This window comes from Clupea harengus, chromosome 2, assembly GCF_900700415.2.
Source record: "Clupea harengus chromosome 2, Ch_v2.0.2, whole genome shotgun sequence".
NCBI classification, from domain to species: Eukaryota; Metazoa; Chordata; class Actinopteri; order Clupeiformes; family Clupeidae; genus Clupea; species Clupea harengus.
In genome coordinates this window covers 20,642,742-20,663,130 of record NC_045153.1, presented here as the reverse complement: position 1 = coordinate 20,663,130, position 20,389 = coordinate 20,642,742, and the positions used below count along the sequence as shown (strand labels likewise).

General features: G+C 47.1%; 1 protein-coding gene across 3 annotated transcripts in view; it reads left to right on the top strand.

Annotated features, from left to right (window-relative positions):
* pde1a (phosphodiesterase 1A, calmodulin-dependent) overlaps positions 1–20,389 on the top strand; it is a 44,832-nt gene that overhangs the window by 18,840 nt on the left and 5,603 nt on the right. For 2 of the 3 annotated variants that reach the window (XM_031586369.2, XM_012833947.3), the window contains 6 exons: positions 9,833–9,946; positions 12,129–12,311; positions 16,687–16,753; positions 17,032–17,148; positions 18,206–18,346; positions 18,727–18,827. In XM_031586369.2, coding sequence (XP_031442229.1) covers positions 9,833–9,946; positions 12,129–12,311; positions 16,687–16,753; positions 17,032–17,148; positions 18,206–18,346; positions 18,727–18,827 — 723 coding nt within the window. Of the gene's footprint in view, positions 1–7,061; positions 7,148–9,832; positions 9,947–12,128; positions 12,312–16,686; positions 16,754–17,031; positions 17,149–18,205; positions 18,347–18,726; positions 18,828–20,389 lie in introns of those variants that run through there. The other variant, XM_042710319.1, reaches the window with a different exon arrangement.

The following is a 20,389-nucleotide window of genomic DNA, read 5'->3' as shown; positions in this document are numbered from 1 at the left end:
AGCTAAGCTTGTCGTCCTCCTCGCTCTTAAGTACGTCCGCTCTTGACCTTTGGGGGATAAAAGTGTAAAAGGAGACATGCTAGTGCTCCAGAGTACTTTATGGAACTCAGTCAAGAATGTTTATGTTGTAGTTGCCTGGACATACAAATCTCTGCTGCTCTTGACTTGGAAGTCACTGTAGGTTTAGATCCCAGGGAGTAGCAGGACTCTGGGTTGGTCTAAGTGTGCAGGGTTCGGGGGGGGGGGGAGAGCTTTGAGTCCTTTTGGGGTTTGTGTGGAAAACATGACTTGTGCTCAGGGTGATGGAGGTCCCCTGCACTGCAACCAAGTTAAAAGCCCTCAGCCCCTGGAGTTCTCCTTTCAGTCTGCTTGAGTCTCCAGCTCCCTCCCCTCTCTCGGTCCCTCACCCGGGTTGTAAGGTTTAAACTTTTGTCTGGACAAAAAAGTGTGAATACACACAGTGAATTGCATTCATTTGTACCATGACAATTTTTTTTGTAAATGGATTTGATGATCACAATATGTCTTTACTGACTTTTTTACTTTTCTTTTGAAAGTGAAAGTGCAAACCACTCATAACAAAGGAGTGTGTTAATAGTACATTAAAATAATTAATGAATTGCATCTGTACCATGTAGTGATATATTCAACTTAAACACATTCAACTACAACTAGGGCTGTCAAGCGATTTAAGAAAAAAGCTAATTAATTACATGCTTGTGACAAGCCTTGGCAGTGTGATGTTCACCACACATTAATGGCAAACAACAGATACTTCAATGAACTTTATTTAACGAAGGACACATTTTCTTTATTCCTGAATAACTAGCGAGCTAACTAACTTAGGTATAGTCAGTCTACACCAACTCTGATCAAATCTTGCTAACTTATGCCATCAAAACACCTGTGCCTTATCACCTTCCTTTGCCTCGGTCAAATGTAATGTTTTTAGGAATAGTATAGTTAAATAGTTTGTTCAACAGTTATGGTTCGAAATATTTTACAAATGACTTTCCAGTATTTCCAGAATTTTTTTTGTGTGAGCGTTCCTGAAGTTCAGGAATTCTCCATCTCAAACTCAAAAATTCCAAGAAGAAGCTGTAGACCTCACATCCACCTACCAATACAGCCCAAAGCATTGATGCTTAATCCACATCAAAAGCGTGCGGTGGGAGAAATATGAACTATTACTGCAACGCAGACTGACCACTATTTTTATGAATCCATCCAATATGGCCGCCGCTGAGCAATTTCAATGTTTAACTTATGCACAGTGATATATGGTGTCAAGGGGCATAACATTTCTTGACACGTTACTTTTCTATAATCAAAATTAAAACATAATTTTGACAACCCTATCTAAAACATTAACTGCAGAGGTATTTTATTGCATTGTACTGCGCTAGTAAACACTCTCTAAACTTCAAAACAGTGCGAATCCTCCCTATCTCTGCAGATATGAATTATGTAAGGAGGTGTGAATGGCATCTCTCAGTGTAAGATTTCTCAGACACCTTTATTTCACAGCTCCAGCAGTGTGACTGTGCAGTTAAAACAGCCCGCTTATGCACTTTGCACAGGCTAAATACAGTTATAGATACATAGGAACATGAGCCTGTCCAACTGATAACAGTTTGATGAATTTTAAAGATCAACATTTGTTTGCTGATAAAAAATGCAGTGTTTTCCATAATTAATCACTAGGAGAAATTCTGCATATGGTAATTAGTGTTCTGATATCAACGTTTTTACATTTAACCACACTTGCATATTTTGCAAAGGAGAGAGAACAGCTTCACATAGCTGCTTGGCTTTCTGCAGAAACAGACAAGCAAATTAAGTATTGGTGCTGAGTAGGGATACCAGGGTTTGAATGTAGGTGGGACGGTTAATTGTGAAAGAAATAACCACAGTTCTTATCTTAATTATTTTCCATTTAAAAAAAAAAAACTGATGTGCTACGGGAGTGTGCACTAGTAACATTCTGAATGCAAGAGTAGATTGCATAGAAAAAGATGCATGTAACCTTAGAGAACTCAAATAAGCCGACAGTATATTCACACAGACTGATGTTTTTTTCTTTAACGGTTTTAAAATACTGAATTCAAAGTTGTAGCAAGTATTTCACCGTTACGATTTATCACCGAGATGAACCGGGAAACGGTTCATCTCCACATCCCTAGTGCTGAGATCACGTCCAGTTGGACACAGCTCCCATCCCTGCAACTCTTCTTTCACCTCTCTCTGAGTCAGGCAATCATGGAGCTTGGGCCGTCATCGCAGGGGTTAAACAGTAACCAGATCAAACACACACTACACTCTCGTGGTCGAGGGCGCAACGTCCCTGACCTTTTACAGCCCACAGCTGCACACACACACTATTAGGTGTACAACAAGGTGGTTTACATCTCGGGCTCTGGCTTTGGCTCTGGCTCCCGCACCCCCCAGACCTCCCAGGGAGCAGGAGGAGCAGGGGGAGCAGGCGCTGCCGACGCCGCGGGCCACGCAGGGTTTCATTTCCACAGCTGATCCCCCTCTCATGCGAAGCCCCCATTCAGGCAGCCAGACCAGGCTTTTAAAGGAGCCCGGCTCAAGGCAGACTGAGAGTGGTGGACCTCTGCCGCCACTGCAGGGCACTGCCTGGCTGTTTTAATGTTTGATTGCCCCGTTACAACCCCCCGATCCCACCCCACCCCACGCCTCCTCTCATCTCATACGCATGCTAAGAAGCACCGGAGCGCTGATGTGTTTTATTCATCCCAGAGACCCAGAGCGCTGCCTGGATGTTTTAATGTTTGATTGCCCTGTTTTCCACCACCAACCCCCCACCCCCACCCCCGGTGAGAAGTGCCGGGCCGATGGTTTCATTTATCCCAGAGACCCGGGAGAGTGATGTAATCACAGTCTCCTGAGCCACCGTGCTGCTTTGTCATTTTTATTGGACCATAATGATGTTTTTAGCACTCTTCCCCTCCTGCTGTCGCCCCACCACCAAACACAGATATCAGCCCGGAGAGAGCCAGGGGAGGCTGCTGGGGTGTTGGACTGGGTGAGAAAGAGCCGTGTTAGTGATGGAAGAGGGGAGGGCAGTGGGGAGATGTCCAACAGAGATAGCGCTCTAACGAAGGATTCCACCTCTCCTCGGTTTGGGCCAAAACAGGATTAAACAGAGGTGCGGAGCGCTGCTCTGCGGGGGCTGTGTTTGGGAGCCATCGGCTGAAGGGCCTTAAGTAGGGGTCCGAGAGGCCAGTTTACAACTTAAAATAAACTGGTGTGTCGCGCAAACGATATGATCTCAAGTGGAGTAATGCTCACTCCCTCGCTCCCTCTCTCTGTCTTTCTCTGTCCCTGCATGTGGCTGGGACATCTGTCTCAGACCCTGAGCTGTGGATTGGGTCTGTCAGCTCACCCCCACACACACACACACACACACACACACGCACACACGCACACACACACACACACACACACACACACACACACACACACACACACACTCTGCACTCTGACTGATGAGGACTTTGCTGGCCTGACCAGGGCAGACGCTAGCATACGCGCTAACACACAAGCCCAGTCTCAGGAAGTGTGTTTATAGGGCAGCGAATGTTAGATTTTAAGTGCCTCAGTGTCCGTGCTGGAACGCCACCAGCGGACGGCTGGAAATGCTCACATGTCACACTGAGAGCTTTCAGGGGTACTGTAAGCTCGTGTTAAAAAACGTATTTTCTTTTTTTAAACAAAACTGAAAAAAGCAAAAAAGAACAGCATTACAGTTAGCACTGGAGTTGCTCCTTCGGTGAGTTTGGTGAGTGCTCCTAGGTCACGCAAAAACAAAGCAATGAAAGCGCCCAGATGGCAAGTTTAGACTGCGTACGCTGTATCAAATCACATTTTATGTTAGCAGTAAAAAAGGAACAAGTTTCAGTGGTTTTTAAAGCACCGTTTTTATTTACCTAGTGTCCTCATCTCGCATGGGGGATATCAGTGGCATCAGAGAACACGCTGGTTTGTTTGCAAAGACAAATGGTGCGAGGAGACCAGTCGTACAGTGTTGTCTGCCAATAGCCATTTTTCAGACTTTAAAAGGGAACTGGCATCCTTGGCTGGATTAATCACGCGCTCCCCCTCGCTGCCTCGCTGTCTTATGGAATTTGTTACCAGGTCACAGAGCTGTCCTCTGGGTGCCAGCGTGGAGGGGTGAGGAATTCGGTTTCCATCTGAGAGGCTGGCACCGCCCGTGCCCCTGGGGCCCCAGGCCAAAGCCCAGTGACGGCAGCAGGCCCTCCTCCCTGCCCCCCCAGGGAGGAATTTAAGACAGAAAATGGCACCATGGGAAAAATTCTTTCTGGTGTACCAGAAAGTGGTATCTGTGTGAGATCGTGACCTAAGCGCTGTTGTTTTGATGGCGCTGGGGTGTACTCGGGGTGTACGGCTGTGGGTTTCTCGTGTCGCATTATGTCAATCAGCCATGTTTTTACATTTTTTTATATTTTAAAGCCATAAAGAAAGCTCATCTGCGCCACATTGCTGGTAGAGCACTGGGTGAACTTGAAAAGAATGATGCTAAAGGCCTCTGGTTGTATAAATTGACAGCCCTCCAATAACCTTTCAGTCATTCCTCCCCATTGAGGTTTCCTCTCTACACAGAGAGGGAGGCAGAGACAGAGAGAGAGAGAGAGAGTGTGTATATGTGAGAGTGTGTGTGTGTGTGTGTGAGAGAGAGAGAGAAACAATGAAAGAGAAGCAGAGAAGCAAAGAGGGGTAGAAAGACAGACAGATATGGGAAGAGAGAGCGAGACAGTGAGAAAGAAAATGACTCGCGCCAACAGAAAGACAAAGAGATCCGAAGTCAAAGAGAAGTCACGCTGCTGCCCATTCTAATCCTCTGCAAGCGTCGCTGTGCCTTCAGGCGATACCTCACACAGAGCAGATGTGTGTAGCTGATGGAGCAAGCCTCTGGAGCCCTTCCTCCTCTCTCTCTCTCCCCTCTCTCTCTCTCTCACCGCCAGGCTCACCCCACATGTGTTGGGCCGGAGGCAGGCAGGCAGGCAGGGGAAGGAATCGGAGCTCGTCCCTGAGGAGCCGACAGCGGCAGTGGACAGCCACCCTTCTGGGCCATAAGGAGAGCCTGAGGAGGAGCTAAAACCAGAGCGCTATCCTCTCCACTCCCTAGCGTTTGTTATTGCTTCTGGGAGGGCCCGTCCAAAATAAGACAGTCGGTGCTGGAATTATGATTCTACACTTGGCTCATTTAGAAACTCTGGGCTTTTTTGTCTTTTCCAATTTATTTTTATTGCAAACCCTGTCACGTTTATAACTCAAGGACTTCTCCATGTGCTGTGTGTGTGTGTGTGTGTGTGTGTGTGTGTGTGTGTGTGTGTGTGTGTGTGTGTGTGTGTGTGTGTGTGTGTGTGTGTGTGTGTGTGTATTCAGCATTGTTACCACTCTCCTCTCTTACGTGTTAACCGCCATCACACAGTAAGAGAGTTGCACAACTCAGGCCCCGCCAGTCAATCGCCCCAGCTTGAGCAGAGTGTTTTTGTTTTAGGGGTTCTAAGTACGTTTAAATGAGGCTCCCCTGGTGATGTGAGATGGGAAAGAGTATGTGAGAAAGAGTGTGTGTGTGTGTGTTTGAACTGGAACACGTCATGAGAGAGTGTTCCAGATGTCAGGCTCCAAATGTTAAACACAAGCGCCTCAGCCTTTGGGTGAACTCTGATAGGACCCGTACGAAACGATCCCCAGCACAGCAAAGAGAGAGAGAGAGATACGCTCTTCAAGGACACTGACAGGATCCCAGTGCAACGGCGCTCGTGGAGTTTACAGGTACTGTCAGAACGTACCATATGTATGCTTTGGGAAAGAGAAAGAAGAGGAGGGGAGAGAGAGATCGAGTAAGAGAGAGAGACAGACATGCAAACAGGAACATAGACAATCCCAGTGCAGCGTGTTGCCTGCAGAGTTTACAGGGACACTGTTAATATGTGCCAGATATTTGGAGAAAAGAGAAGAATAAAAAGATATAAGTATAGAGAGAAAGAGAGAGAGAGACAGGCAGACAGATAGACAGACAGTAAGACAAAGAGGAGGGCAGACAGACAAATAGAGAGAGTTTCCACTGTCTCCCTCAACCCCACACTACTGTAGTTTTCCCTCCAAAAGACCTCTTTTCCCCCCCAGCTGAAAGAGGCAGTGGCCCTAATGCCTGTAATTATCACATTATTGTAAATGGTCTCTGACAGGATGCCATATGAAATCATTTGCTCTGTGCTATCATGCTGGAGAGTCATCCCCTCCGCGCTTCACAGACCCTCTGTGATAATGACACACACTGTGACATTCTGGCAGGTATGCCTGCTCTATGTGGGGAGGGACGGAAAAAATTGGAGAGCGTGTGCTAGAGCGAGGGGGAGGGAGGGAGGAGGAGAGAGAGAGAGAGAGTGGTGGGGGGCGAGAGAGGGAGCAGAATAGCGGGAGTGGGGAAAAGGGAGAAGGGTACAGGGAGAGGAACAGAGAAATGTAGAGAGGAGGGCTGTAAATGAGACTGAGGGGGGAAGAAAGGAGACAGAGAGAGAGAAAGAGAAAGGGGTGGGGGGGGTGAAATCTCATACAAATGCCATGTCATACAAATGCCTCTCCACCTCCAACACTCATCATACCCCCCACTCCATCACCAAGTCTTCCTGCCAATCCTTTACTCTCCAGTATGTCACCAGCGCAAGTGAAAAACAAAAGTCAAATAACAACAGCAGCCTTCAACCCCCCTGTCTCCCACCCAGAGCCTTATCAATCCCATGACCTTTTCTTCTGTCACTCTCCACGGCCCAACTGGCTTCCATCTCTCCCAACACACACACAGCGCCTAATACACACACACACACACACACACACACACACAGCGTCCAACACACACACAGCATCCAACACACACACAGCGCCCAACACACACACAGCGTCCATCACACACCAGTAAAAATAGGCCCTGATAGGTGGATGTGGGTCAACAGTGACACGGTGGTTTCCCATGACTCACGGCTCGCTCGTGTGTCGCTCCTTTGTCTCGCAAGTGGTTCGGGGGTGACGGCGAGCGTGCCACTGATGTGTAACATCGGTGTGTGAAAACACTGTGCCTTGGATATTTTTTTTGGTAGGTACACTTGCATCGTCTGTGGGAGGATTAACTGGACAGATGGCATGTTGAATCCTCAGGGAGAGGTTGGTGAGGGGTGGTGTGTGTGTGTTTGTGTGTGTGTGCATGCGTGCGTGCGTGCGTGCGTGTGTGTGTGCGTGTGTGTGTGTGCGTGTGTGTGTGTGTGTGTGTGGGTGTGTGTGTGTGTGTGTGTGTGTGTTTTTGGGTGGGCGGGGGCAAGCACATTATGAACCAAGGTACACGACTTGCACATCATCGAAAATCTGGCCACGCATACAAATATTAGCTTTTAATGACGTAGGACACACACACACTGACCCCTTCCAGCAGTGTGACCCCGTATGTTGGTATTACTCACTCCAAGGTCAGCCTCAAATAAGTATGCACAGGCAACGGTGATTCTTGAGTCATAACACCAATTTTTAAACTCAACCTCTGCAATAATACTGCCCTTGTATGCCTTGCACAGCGTTAGCGATAGGCCTGGTACTTTGAGATGTCTTTGAATGTCACTCAAAGGAATCAGTTTTCTTATGTTTTTTCCCCCTTTCCTTTTTTTTCCAGTCTTGTTGATTCAACCAAAAGGAATGCCGAATCGATATCACCACATCACAGCCTCGCTGGCGCTTGCAGTCATTTGTACTCGTGCCTTTGTAGTGTTCTTCAAGCGCCGCGTGAAGCGGCTCTCGTTCTCGTTGTCGTTCTCTCTGCTTGTTTTCCTCTTGGCTCTCCGCTAAGCTCCCCTCTGGCTCTGTGCCTCTGACAGTTTGTGTTTGGGCGTTAGTGCTATCAGTGTGCCACACGTCTACTGCACAGCCATGCCACTGAGGGTACAAGTGACACCTTGTTGCTATGTAACTGACAGAACACGACATTACATGGTTACGCCTGTGTGTGTGTTTTTTTCTCCTACGGATCAGCTTGTTTTTTTCCCCTTTTTTTAACTTGGGTTGGTTTTTAATTTTGTGGAACACTGGAGACCCCAGGAGTGGAGGGGTGTGGGTGGATGGTGGTTGAGGGTCTTCCCAGATGAGGTCTGGTGAAAAGCCTATCCCAAACCACCCCCCATCGCCACCCCCCACCTCTACCTCTCCAAGCTGATTCAAACGAGGCCCCAGTACCAGTGTAAATATTTAAAGATAAATGAAAATAATATTTATTTAATATATCTATACAGTACATTTCATTTTTTCCACAGTCACTTTGTAAAACCAGGGAAAGAGTCAACTCACTCATACAGAACAAACATGAGGATAAAACAAACCCAGAAAACCAAGGGAACACAAGGGTACAACAGAGAGAAGACACAAGCAGTGACGACATGCAGACTGGTGAGTTCATAGCGAGGCATGTAGAGGATCCTTTAGACAGTGATTGAGGGAAAGACTTCCATAGCTTCTCAGATGCTTCTGAGGCCCGCATCAAAGGATGAGGAGATGCCACAGCTCTTTCTCCCATCTCTCCTCCAGAGTGGGCGTGGGAGAAGCAGGGCCTCCGTGGCGTAGGCCTGTGATTGGCTGAGTGCTCGGGGCTGGCGCGGGCAGATGCTTAGATGCTTCTAGGGCACTGCCAGAGGAGTGTTTCTGACAGCTCCGCCCACTTAAGACACCTTGTCCGCTTTCCTTTCCGCTGCGTTCATGAATAAGAAACAGAGGTTAGTCCTTGAGAGGGCTAATAGAAAATCTGTCCTTGCGGAAGTCTAATCGGCCTGCCAAGGACACAGGCCTGGCTGCGAAGACGGACTCGGAGCTTGTGTTTGTGTGTATGTGTGTGTGTGTGTGGGGGGGGGGGGCTGTGTGTGAGTGTTCTCATAGAACAAACTCAAGGAACAAACAAGGAGAAAGCTGTAAAATGTGTTTGTGATTAATGTTTCATGGTCGTAGCCTACCCAATTAGATTAGGGTATATCATACTTTTCCAAATGTGGACCTTTTTCTTATCTGCATACACACACGCATGTACACACATACACACATCTACACACACACACACACACAAGACGTGATATTTCTGGGAGGGAAATTGGGTAGGTCAAACATCCTATTTCCCTCCATATACAAACAATCACACAACTCCTCTAATGTTCTGGTGTTTACAATCAACCATTAACTTACTATGTGGAGTTTGGACACAAATAGACATTTGATTGGATTAAGAAGGATTTATTACAAGCATATCTTAACATTATTTATAAAAAACCCATATAGCCCCTACAGAACCTCAGTCTTCTCCTATTGTTGGTGCCATACACATTGTGGAGGTGACTGTGTATGTTTGGTATGCTATTACACTGAAAGAAATAAGGAGCGGTCTCTAAAACACACCCTACTGGGTGATCAAAATGAGAAGTTTACATGTGCTCATTTCCTTTACGCTAAATACTTTTTTTATCTTTGACGTGTTTCAACATTTGGAGGGGGCCAATGAGCAATTGATGAATTATATTAGCCCTGACATTTCGGTTTGGCACTATATTAAGAAGTCTGTTTAGTTTATAGAAGGTAGTACTTGATGTGTTGTATCCAAGGAAACCAACCAACACGTAAAAGCTGGCCTAATATAGCACGTGTTAGTTTACCAGATGGGAGGTATCCAGAGGCTCAATTAACTCCCTCTCTCTCCTTCTCTCTTTCTCTCTCTCTCTCTTTCTTTCTCTCACTCTCTCTTTCTCCCTCTCCACAGATTGAGATGCTTGGTGAAGCAGCTGGATAAGGGCGAGGTGAATGTGGTGGACTTGAGGAAGAACATCGAGTATGCAGCCTCGGTCCTGGAAGCAGTGTACATTGATGAGACACGGTGAGTTGCCATCAACTGCACAGCAAGGAGCGACTCAAGCCCTGTGTTGTACTGCAGGTGTCAGAGTATCGCACACGACTGACGGTAGAATGAAAGAATAATGATGTGGGTTTTTTGTCTTTGAGGATCAGAGCCCCTGCTGTCTGTGAGTTTGTGTGCTTTTTGTTCTTGCTGTGAAGCATCTCTCCCCTGGTATGTTGGCTGTGATACTGCAGACACAGGAAGATGGGGAAACAGTGTTTTACAGGATGAATGATAACCTCTATGGAGTGCTAATCGTTTCTGCTCGATGGTCTCATGAATTGGTGTGCGTATGTGTGTGTGTGTGTGTTTCTGGCTTCTTGCACCTCACTCAGTCCACACAAACACACAAACACACAACACACTCACACACATGCTCCCAGAGTCTGTAGTGAGTGATCCAGAGTGTGTCAGATGTGCACCACAGTGATAAGCACACAGACAGCCTGTTTCATATCCCTCTAATCAGTGCCATGTTTCTCTCTCTCTCTCTCTCTCCATCTCTTCCTCTCTCTCTCTCTCCTGCTCTCTCTCCCTCCCTTCTGCACTCCCTTTCAACATCTCTCTCCCTTGCTCTCTCCCCCTCTCTCTCGCTCTCCCTCTCGGTCTGTCTCTCTCTCCCCCTCCCTCTCCCCCTCTCTGTCGCTCTCCCTCTCTGTCTGTCTTTCTTTCCCTCTCCCTCTCGCTCTCCCTCTTTCTCTCTGTGCCACTGGGCCCATCCACTTAAGTCTGCAAGGGTCTTCCCATGGCCCTCACTTCTCCTCAGAAGCTCCTGTTTAATTAGCACGGGCGCGCACCACGCTCTAAAAGCTTGCTTCCTCTCCGCACAGCCCGTCAGTCATGCTCATCAAGCAGGTGGTACCATCCCAGTAGATTCAGCTCGCGAAGAAGACGGGGAGAGCTGCAGATATGCCACCGTATGTTCTGGGCTCTTCCAGGAGTTATCCCCCTGCCCCCTAGACAGATACAAGCATTGATTTCCAATGGTTTCCAGATTTGAGACATTTCTACATTTCTACAGAATGTAGCTGATTATCTGTTGTGGTAAAAGTTCCCCAGTTGCTGCCTTACACACACAAATATGTACACACACACACGCAGAGAGAGACAAGCATCTCAGAGCTTAGCTTACAGTAATAACAGCGATTATTTTTTCCTTTTCTTTTTTCAGGATTTTTTTTTCTCTTCTGCTCTGATTCATCATCCACTGTTTTTCTTTTATTTTCCCTTTTGTCATTTGCATTAACGACTTTCTCTGGAATTCCTGCTTCCCATCTAATTGCGTCAGGCCAGGCTGAGTCACGGCTCTGAGAAACTAAAACAAAAGTGACGGGTTGAGGCGGGCGGATGGAGGAGGGTGGAAAAGCTCTCAGCGGTGCGGGCCATCCACCCTCCATGGTTACATTTACATTCAGGCAGAGCGGGAGGCGCCCCACGCTCCACCGTGCCTGCAGGGGTCCACTGCTGTCACGGCCCAGCGCACTCCTCTCCACACCACACTGCTCTCCACTGTCATCCTCTTGCTCTTTCTTTTTCTCTCACTTTGGTTTCTCTCTTTAGCTCTCTCTCACTCTTACTTTCTCTTGCTCTCTTTGTCACTCTCTTTCCATCTTTTTCTCTCCCTGTGGTCTCTCCCATTCCTTTGTTAATTCTCTTGCTCTCTCCTCTTCATCTCTCTCTCTCTCTCTCTCTCTCTGTCTCTGAAAGAAACTCTGGCAGTGTAAAACATAGATAGGCATATCTCTCCCTGCTGTCTTTCAACTTTGTTTTGTGTTCTGAAGATTTATTTTGCGCAGCTTGGTCTACAGGAACTTGCTATTACATTCTGTTTTCAATGCAGATCCACAAAAAATGCTTATTTGTACAGTTCAGCACTGCATTCAATGAATGGTGACTCACAGACACCTCACAGAATAATAAAAGGTAAACAGGCAAAGACGATTTCTATATGTGTGATCCCCCTGCGGCTGAATATAATTTGGCTTTAGGTATCATCAGTTTGAGCAGGATTGTGTGAGGCATCCACAGGTGGTGATACTGGGGCAAAAAGGGTCTGCTATGTCTGAGAAATGAAAATATGGTCTGACCAAGCCCCGCTCCTAAAGTGAGGAGATTTTTGAAAGGAGGACCGGTTTGACTCTGTGCCTCTTCTCCCACACAGGCGGCTTCTGGACACTGAGGATGAGCTCAGTGACATCCAGGCGGATTCCGTGCCCTTGGAGGTGCGTGATTGGCTGGCATCCACCTTCACCAGGAAGATGGGTGTGGTGCGGAGGCGCCCTGAAGAGAAGCCGCGGTTCCGCAGCATCGTCCACGCCGTGCAGGCCGGAATCTTCGTGGAGAGGTAGTGTCACCGTGACGACAAGAGCTTTCCATCACACCAGAATCCTCAAAAGTTTCCACTTCACCTTGGTCATCGTGAGAGAAGATAGATAGATAGATAGATGGATACTTTATTAATCCCGAGGGAAATTTAGGTCATCCAGTAGCTTATACACATACACAAATACACTTATACACTTATACACCTCACCGACATACATACATAAATCACATATACATACACATAGGGAGAACATATTCACATAGAGTGTTTCCAGGTACAGGAAAGGGTCTGACCCTATTGCAATGATTTTGACAGTGTCGTGTCCAGGAGGAAAGTGAAAAGTGAAAAGTGATCTTGTGCTGCTGGTGTGGAGAGTGCAAAAAAATATATAATGTTCATGTGCTTGTGAGGATGGGTAGTGCAAGATAGTGGTCTTGTGCTTGTGTGTGTGTGTGTGTTTGGAAAGTGCAAAGAGCAAAGTGATAGTGCAGAATATGTAGGTGGTAAAGTCTCTGCATGGGGCTGAGATGAGATGAGATGAGCAGGGGAGGGCAGACTGAGGTAGACTCATGCAGAGAAGTCCATCTCCCTCCCCCTCCCCTTCTGGGCGGTGTTGAAAAGCTGAATGGCCCTGGGGACAAAGGACTTCCTCAGCCTGTCCGATGAGCATGACAGTGACAGGAGTCTGCCACTGAATATGCTCTTCTGTCTGTTGACTGTACTGTGTAGTGGGTGGTGGACATTGTCCAAGATAGTCAGCAACCTACTCAGGGTCCTTCTCTCCGCCACCGTTGTGAGGCAGTCCAGTTCGGTGCCCACAACAGCTCTCGCCTTCCTCACCAGCCTGTCCAGTCGCCCCGCATCCCTCTTCTTAATGCTGCCTCCCCAGCACACCACAGCATAAAAGAGGACGCTGGCAACCACAGACTGGTAAAACATGCGCAGGAGTTTGTTGCAGACATCGAAGGACCTCAACCTCCTCAGGAAGTAGAGCCGGCTCTGACCCTTCTTGTAGATTGCATCAATGTTGGCTGACCAGTTCAGTTTATTGTCCAGATGCACTCCTAGGTATTTGTAAGTGTTGACCACCTCCACACTGACCCCCTCGATGGAGACTGGTAGCAGAGGAGGCTGAGACCTCCTAAAGTCCACCACCATCTCCTTGGTCTTAGAGGTGTTCAGCTGCAGGTGGTTGTGTCTGCACCACTGCACAAAGTTGTCCACCAGGCTCCTGTACTCACCCTCCTGTCCATCCCTGATACATCCCACAACAGCAGAGTCATCAGAGAACTTCTGGATGTGGCATGACTCCGTGTTGTAGGTGAAGTCTGATGTGTACAGGGTGAACAGGACAGGTGAGAGCACAGTCCCCTGTGGAGCGCCGGTGCTGCACAACACAGTCTCAGATACACAGTCTTTCAGCCTGACAAACTGTGGCCTCTCCGTCAGGTAGTCGGTGATCCAGGATACCAGGTGGACGTTCACACCCATCTGCACAAGCTTGTCACTCAGTCGGAGGGGCTGGATGGTGTTAAAGGCACTGGAGAAATCAAAGAACATGATTCTCACAGCACCTTTCCCCTTGTCCAGATAAGAGTGAGCCCTGTGCATAAGGTAGACGATGGCACGCCCACCTTCTCCTGGTAGGCAAACTGCAGCGGGTCAAGTGCATGGCGTACCTGAGGTCTGAGGTTGTGAAGCAGCAGTCGTTCCATGGTCTTGGATATGTGTGATGTAAGAGCGACTGGCCTGAAGTCATTCAGCTCACTGGGGTGCGGCTTCTTCGGGATGGGGATGAGGCAGGAAGTTTTCCACAGAGCAGGCACCTTCCCCAGTTGGAGGCTCAGGTTGAAGAGATGCTGCAGAGGCTCACCCAGTTCCACCGCGCATGCCTTGAGGAGTCTTGGACAGACAGGGGGGGGGGGGGGGGGGGGCAGCTGTGGAGCGTGGCAGAGGGCTTGAAGCTGGAGGGAGTGGGGCCACACTGGCTGTGATCAGAGCAGGGGGGAGGGTAGGGGTGATTGTGGCGTGAGGTGAGCAGTTAGCAGCAGCTGATGGGGGGGATGCAGGAATAGGTGTTAAACAGTCACTAACACCTGGAGCTGGGTTGTCAAACCTGTTGTAAAACTGGTTAAACTGGTTTGCTCTCACCACATCCCCCTCTACAGTGCTGCTGCTCTTCTTGCAGCCTGTGATGGTTTTCATGCCATCCCACACCTCTCTCATGTTGTTCTCCTGCAGCTTCTGCTCCACCTTCCTTCTGTATGAGTCCTTTGCCTCTCTTAGCATGGTCTTCAGCTCTCCCTGTACGCGCTTCCGCTCTTCCTGGTCCCCCTCTTTGAAAGCCCTCTTTTTCCTGTTGAGGAGATGCTTTACATTAGAGGTAATCCAGGGCTTGTTGTTAGGGAAGCAGCGCACCGTTTTAGTGGGAGCGACAATGTCCATACAGAAGTTCAGGTAGTCAGTAGTGCAGTGTGTGACCCCTTCAATGTCCTCTCCAAAAGAGTCCTGCAGCACACTCCAGTCAGTTGACTCGAAGCAGTCCCTGAGGGCATCCTCTGCCTCAGGAGACCATTTCCTGAAAGAGCGCGTGGTGGTTGGTTGCCTGCGCACTTTTGGTGTATATTTGGGTTGTAGGAAAACCAGATTGTGATCGGATTTCCCTAAGGGGGGAAGGGGTGTGGCTTTGTATGCATCCCTCACGTTAGGTCAATTGTCCTGTTCTTTCTTGTTGGGCAAGACACAAACTGGTGAAAAGCAGGCAGAGTTGAGTCCAGGGTAACATGATTAAAGTCCCCCGAGATTGCAATGAAGGCCTCAGGATGTTGAGTTTGGAGCTCAGCGATAACGGAGTAGATGGTGTCACACGCGACTTCGACCGTAGCTCGTGTAGGGATGTAAACACACACAACAATGGCGTGCGAGAATTCCCTGGGCATGTAATACGGACGGAGGCTAACGGCTAACACTTCTATATGTTTGTATGTAGAATGCTCCAAGCTCAGAGTTCAAAGCCAATGTCACCATTGTCATCAGCTGCAACAACACTTCTCCCTTATCAAGGCTAGATCGCAGGCAGTGGTGGTTCAAGCGGAATCGCTTTCCTTCTTTTCCCGATGCTAAGAAAAGATAAAGGCCTCATTACGCAGAGCCGTAATGTCTTCCCAGAATCCGACATTTATTGTTTGAAATAATAATTTGGCTTCTTGTTCTTCGCGGTCTCGTCGCATGCATTCTCACATCTGAGTAATACTTCACAGTAATAAGCCCTCCCCCCTTCTCGCATGAGCTTAGGCCAGTATCCCTCATTTCCATGGCAACTGTTGCCGAATGTCACTGACACCTGTTGCATACCAGCCTCCAGGATGTCAGTGTGTTGCTCATCGCAAATGGTATGATAACACTGCTTTATATCATGATCAAGAACTATTTGTCAGTATGTGTTGAGCATTCATCATATACAGTTACTGAAAGCTTTGGCAATGAATGGCTCCATTTATTTTACTCTGTCGATGATTAATCTTTACTTAAGATACGGAATTACACACTTATGAGTCAGTATTTTCCTTGAGATGTACTCAATGAACCGAAAAATGGTTCCATTTTTAATATTCCTGTTATGTTTTTGTTCTTTCATTCAGCGTGATTAAAACCATTCCACAATTTGCTGACAGGAGAAGTACTTGGAATGGGAGTAGAGCACCCCCATCCAGTTCTGTGAAGTCTAGTCAGCCAGTTGATTTCCCCCCGCTACAATAACAGAATGGAGACACTTGAAAGCCCCAAGTGAGCCTGGCTCAGCTTTCAGCGTGTCACACCTTGCTTTGTTGCCGCTGCCAAAGCTCCAAATACAGTATTCTCTCTCTTCTCCCCTTATTCCAGTGTATCATCGCCGCGGCTCTCTCCCGCATCGACTTTACAATGCTCGGTGGTTCTGGGCGGCTCAAAGCCTTTATCATGCATAAAGAATGCCCTGCGCAGACACCTTGGAGTTTTTTGAGGGTGTGCGAGCATACATAAAGGCTTTAGTGATATCAGTATGAGCCAAAGGGGCTCCAATCTCTCTCCCAGCCCTCCAGAAGGGACCCAGGTTTATTCTACTCTATTCCAATTATTTTTTCTATTTGGGGTTCCACTGAAAGATTCCGAACTGGCAAACTGCCTGTGACAGGCCATGCTCAATGCAACCTCTGGCCATGGCTAGCGCTTACCCATAGCTAAATATTTAAATCTGTATGTTTTTGTTTTTGGATGGTGATGCTGACAGCAAAACACGAAAAAGCTTTGAGATGGCTGCAGTGTTAAATGACATCTGTTTTCACACATTCACATGTTCCTTCATATCAGTAAAAGTGTCAGTAACGAGATTGTGTGTTGGTGATTTCACAAACAGAATGTACAGAAGGACGTCAAATATGGCCGGACTGACCTACCCGCCTGCTGTGATCACGACATTAAAGGTACTTTTTTCTCTGCAATGGGACTATTTTTGAGGTCGCATCTGGACTTTAAGTGAGTGTGCATGGTAACTTTTATGGAAATGAGGTTTTTTTTGTATGTTGTAATTCTAGAAATTACAGTCTTGCTGGAAAAAGTTCCTCGCCCACAGTCACCCAGCTGAGAGAGAGAGGCTTTTTCTACCCTTGTGTGTCAGAATGGTTTAGCATTGATTAGTGTGCGTGGGACGTTGCCAAATGTCAGCCTTGGTGAAGTGGGCTTATTTGTTTTGTTTTTGCAGGATGTTGACAAGTGGACATTTGACGTCTTCGCACTCCACGAGGCCAGTAGCGAGCATGCCCTCAAGTTCATGGTCTACGAACTTCTCACCAGATATGATCTCATCAACCGCTTTAGGGTACGAAAAAAAAAAAAGTTTTCTTAACTTCGTCTCTCTTGTGTTTCGTCCACCATGTACTGACCTCCGTCTATCAGCTCACCCCGGCCACCGAGCCACTAGCATTCCACCAGTAGCTCTTAATGAGACACTCCAGGCTATGGCACAATCTCATTAACCTTAAACCGCATTGAGCACAAAGGCTGGACATTCGCTTGATTAGCTCCACGGCCTGACCAAAAAAGACCTCCCCTCCCCCCCTCCTCCTTTCCCTGGTGTTGCGCTCCGTGCCCCGTGACCTCGTTGCGAGTGCAAGTCAAAGATTTACGCGGCGTTAAACGCACACATGCATGCGAGGCGTGCCGGAGCTGGAGTCTCCATCTGGTTCTTCTTATTCCTTGCAGACCCGCTGTCAGATCTTATCGGGGCTCAGCTTCCACTGGAGAGCCAGTGATAGGGCTTTGAAAACGAGGATGAGGACATGCCAGAGCTCCGTGCCATGATTTGAGTACAAAAGGGGTTGGGTGGTAGTGTGGAAGAGGCAGGGTAATGAGACCTGAATATAATATGACTAAATACAAACAAACCACTGTTCGAATGTATCCTTAGATATGAATCTCATCCATCACTGTTACAGTGCAACGAGTATAAATACATTCTTAAACCACCGTTCGAACGCAGCCTCAGATATGAATCTCGTACTTGCTCTTATGATATAACAAATAATATTATTAATGCATGTCTGTCAGTTTGATGACAGATGCCTGTTTCTAAATTAAGCTCTGCCTCTCTGTGTCTGTCCAGCTTGTATTGAAGTGCTGTTCTCACTATGAGCACGTGTTCTTGCTGTTGACGCATATTGCTGCACCTGTAGTCCCTGTCACCGCGTACTGAAATGCTCAGTGTTTACTCTCTTCACATTGTCACAACCACAAATCTACTACCTTTATGTAGCTCTGAACTGTGCATATCACAGTCACCACAGCCAGGCGATACAAAGCCACAAGGAACAGGTTTCTATTCTCCTTGTTATTATTTGGAGTTTGGATCTCAACTGCCTCTATGTTCTCCCTCTTAGATCCCCGTGTCGTCCCTGGTGTCCTTTGTGGAGGCACTGGAGGTGGGGTACAGCAAGCACCGGAACCCCTACCACAACCTCATCCACGCCGCCGATGTCACACAGACTGCACACTACCTGATGCTCCACACCGGTGTCATGGTGAGTGAAACCTTACCGACCGCATCAAAACCGCCCAACAGACACTCATGTGAAAATGTCCTATGTCATCAGTCATTGTCTGTGTGAATGGGTTAGATGTGTGTGTGTGTGTGTTCTTCACAACCGCATCCATATTCACACTTACTCGCATTTACACAGACACACATACACACACACACACACACACACACACACACACACACTAACACACACTAACACACACAGTCTCACTCACAAATGCCTTGTGTTTTATGTAATCATTTTGTATGCAGCTGGCTGCTTTTTTCCAGTCAGTCCACACACATACAGACAGGCTCTATGAGAAAATGCCTATCGATATGAAAAGATAAATCTCTCCTAAATGTTTTTTGTTTCTTCAGCACTGGCTGACGGAACTGGAAATCTTAGCCATGGTGTTTGCTGCGGCCATCCACGACTTCGAACACACAGGAACAACCAACAACTTCCACATCCAGACCAGGTCTGTGTGTATGTGTATATATGTTTGTGTGTGCGTGAGTGTGTGTGTGTGTGTATGCCAGAGATCTGTCCGAACCTCGTCACGACAGGAACAAGCGTGTCTTTATTAAAGAAACAAATCACCGCTAAGTGCAATCGAGCCCCCCGAATGAGCCCCCCCGCTCCCCCCCACCCCAGGTCAAACACACAAAACATCTGCTCACAATCTCGCCCCGATGATGTTGGCTGATCATGGCATTATTGCTCGTTATCCCGAGCAGTCCGAGGCCAGACCCCGGCATATGAGTCCGGGCTCTTCCTGTAATTCGCTTTGAATTATTTTATTCTCCTGCCAGATGGCCCATCTGATTCTGCCTAATAAATGCCAGCAGACCCTCCAGACAGGTGCGCTGTGCACCCAAGGGGTCCTTCTTTGAGCAACGCCGCGACTTCGTCTGTGCGTGAGTCATCGCGGGCGGGAGAAGCAGCCCGAGGAAGGCTCCATGTTTTACTGGAGGCTGTAGGAGCGGACTGAAAAGATATAGACACACACACACATATACACACACGGGTATTATCATATACACATACATACAAACTGCATGAGCACACATCTCACCTGCTGTGTGTGTACATCCGTTACGGGGGGGAAAGAAGCTGGCCCCATGTTTCAGTGAAGGCCTTCGGTGCAGAGTAAAAAAAATAGCGGGCAATCTGACTGATTTTCCTTTCTTGTTTCTTGTGCTAGTAAGGAACACAAGTGGCGTGCTTTGAAGTGCTCGTTATCATCTCTGTTCGCGGTCGAGTAACAATGGTACAGGCCTAGCCGGTGAAGTGGGAGATAGATGAGTGCTTGTGATAGAGTGACGGTATTGTCACTGAAAGTCCCTCCTCGTGCGCTTAGTCTTATCTCTTTTTTCATCATGGAGCTGCCTACTAAGTAGTATAAAACATATTTCTAATTTATGCTTTTTAAATGTGTCACTCCAATCCAGAGTAGTGTCTCTCAGTGACATTTAGTGTATAAAAGCAAACCAAAATCAGTTTTGAGAAGCTTTAGTGTGCTGTTTTTGAAGTATGGATTGTTTTTGTGTTGTTGGAGGCTAATTGTGATAGGTGAAAATTCACCCTAGTTACCTCAGGACTCCGGAGCTTGTCAATCAGTATATTTATTCAACAAGAACAATTATAAAGTCATTCACAGTGTTTGGTAATTATCAAATTGTCTCTTAAAATATCCTTTTATATAGTTCTAGTAGTTATAGTTAAGGTATTTAGCAGACACTTTTGTCCAAAGCGTCTAACAAAACATTACATTAAAAAAATGAGAAAACAACAATGAGAAAATTAAGTAATAATAATGAAATTACACTCATAAAAGTATAATTTTAAGAGTACAAAATATTATTATATAGTATTAATTATTTACCAATTGTTAATATATACCAAATAATACCAAATAGTAAGATCATATTTATAAAGTATGCCTCAAACAAATGAACTAATTAGCCAAGTGCTGTTTAAAAAAGTGAATATTTAATTTTGAATGTCCCAAGGCTGTTGATGGAATGGACAGCACTAAGT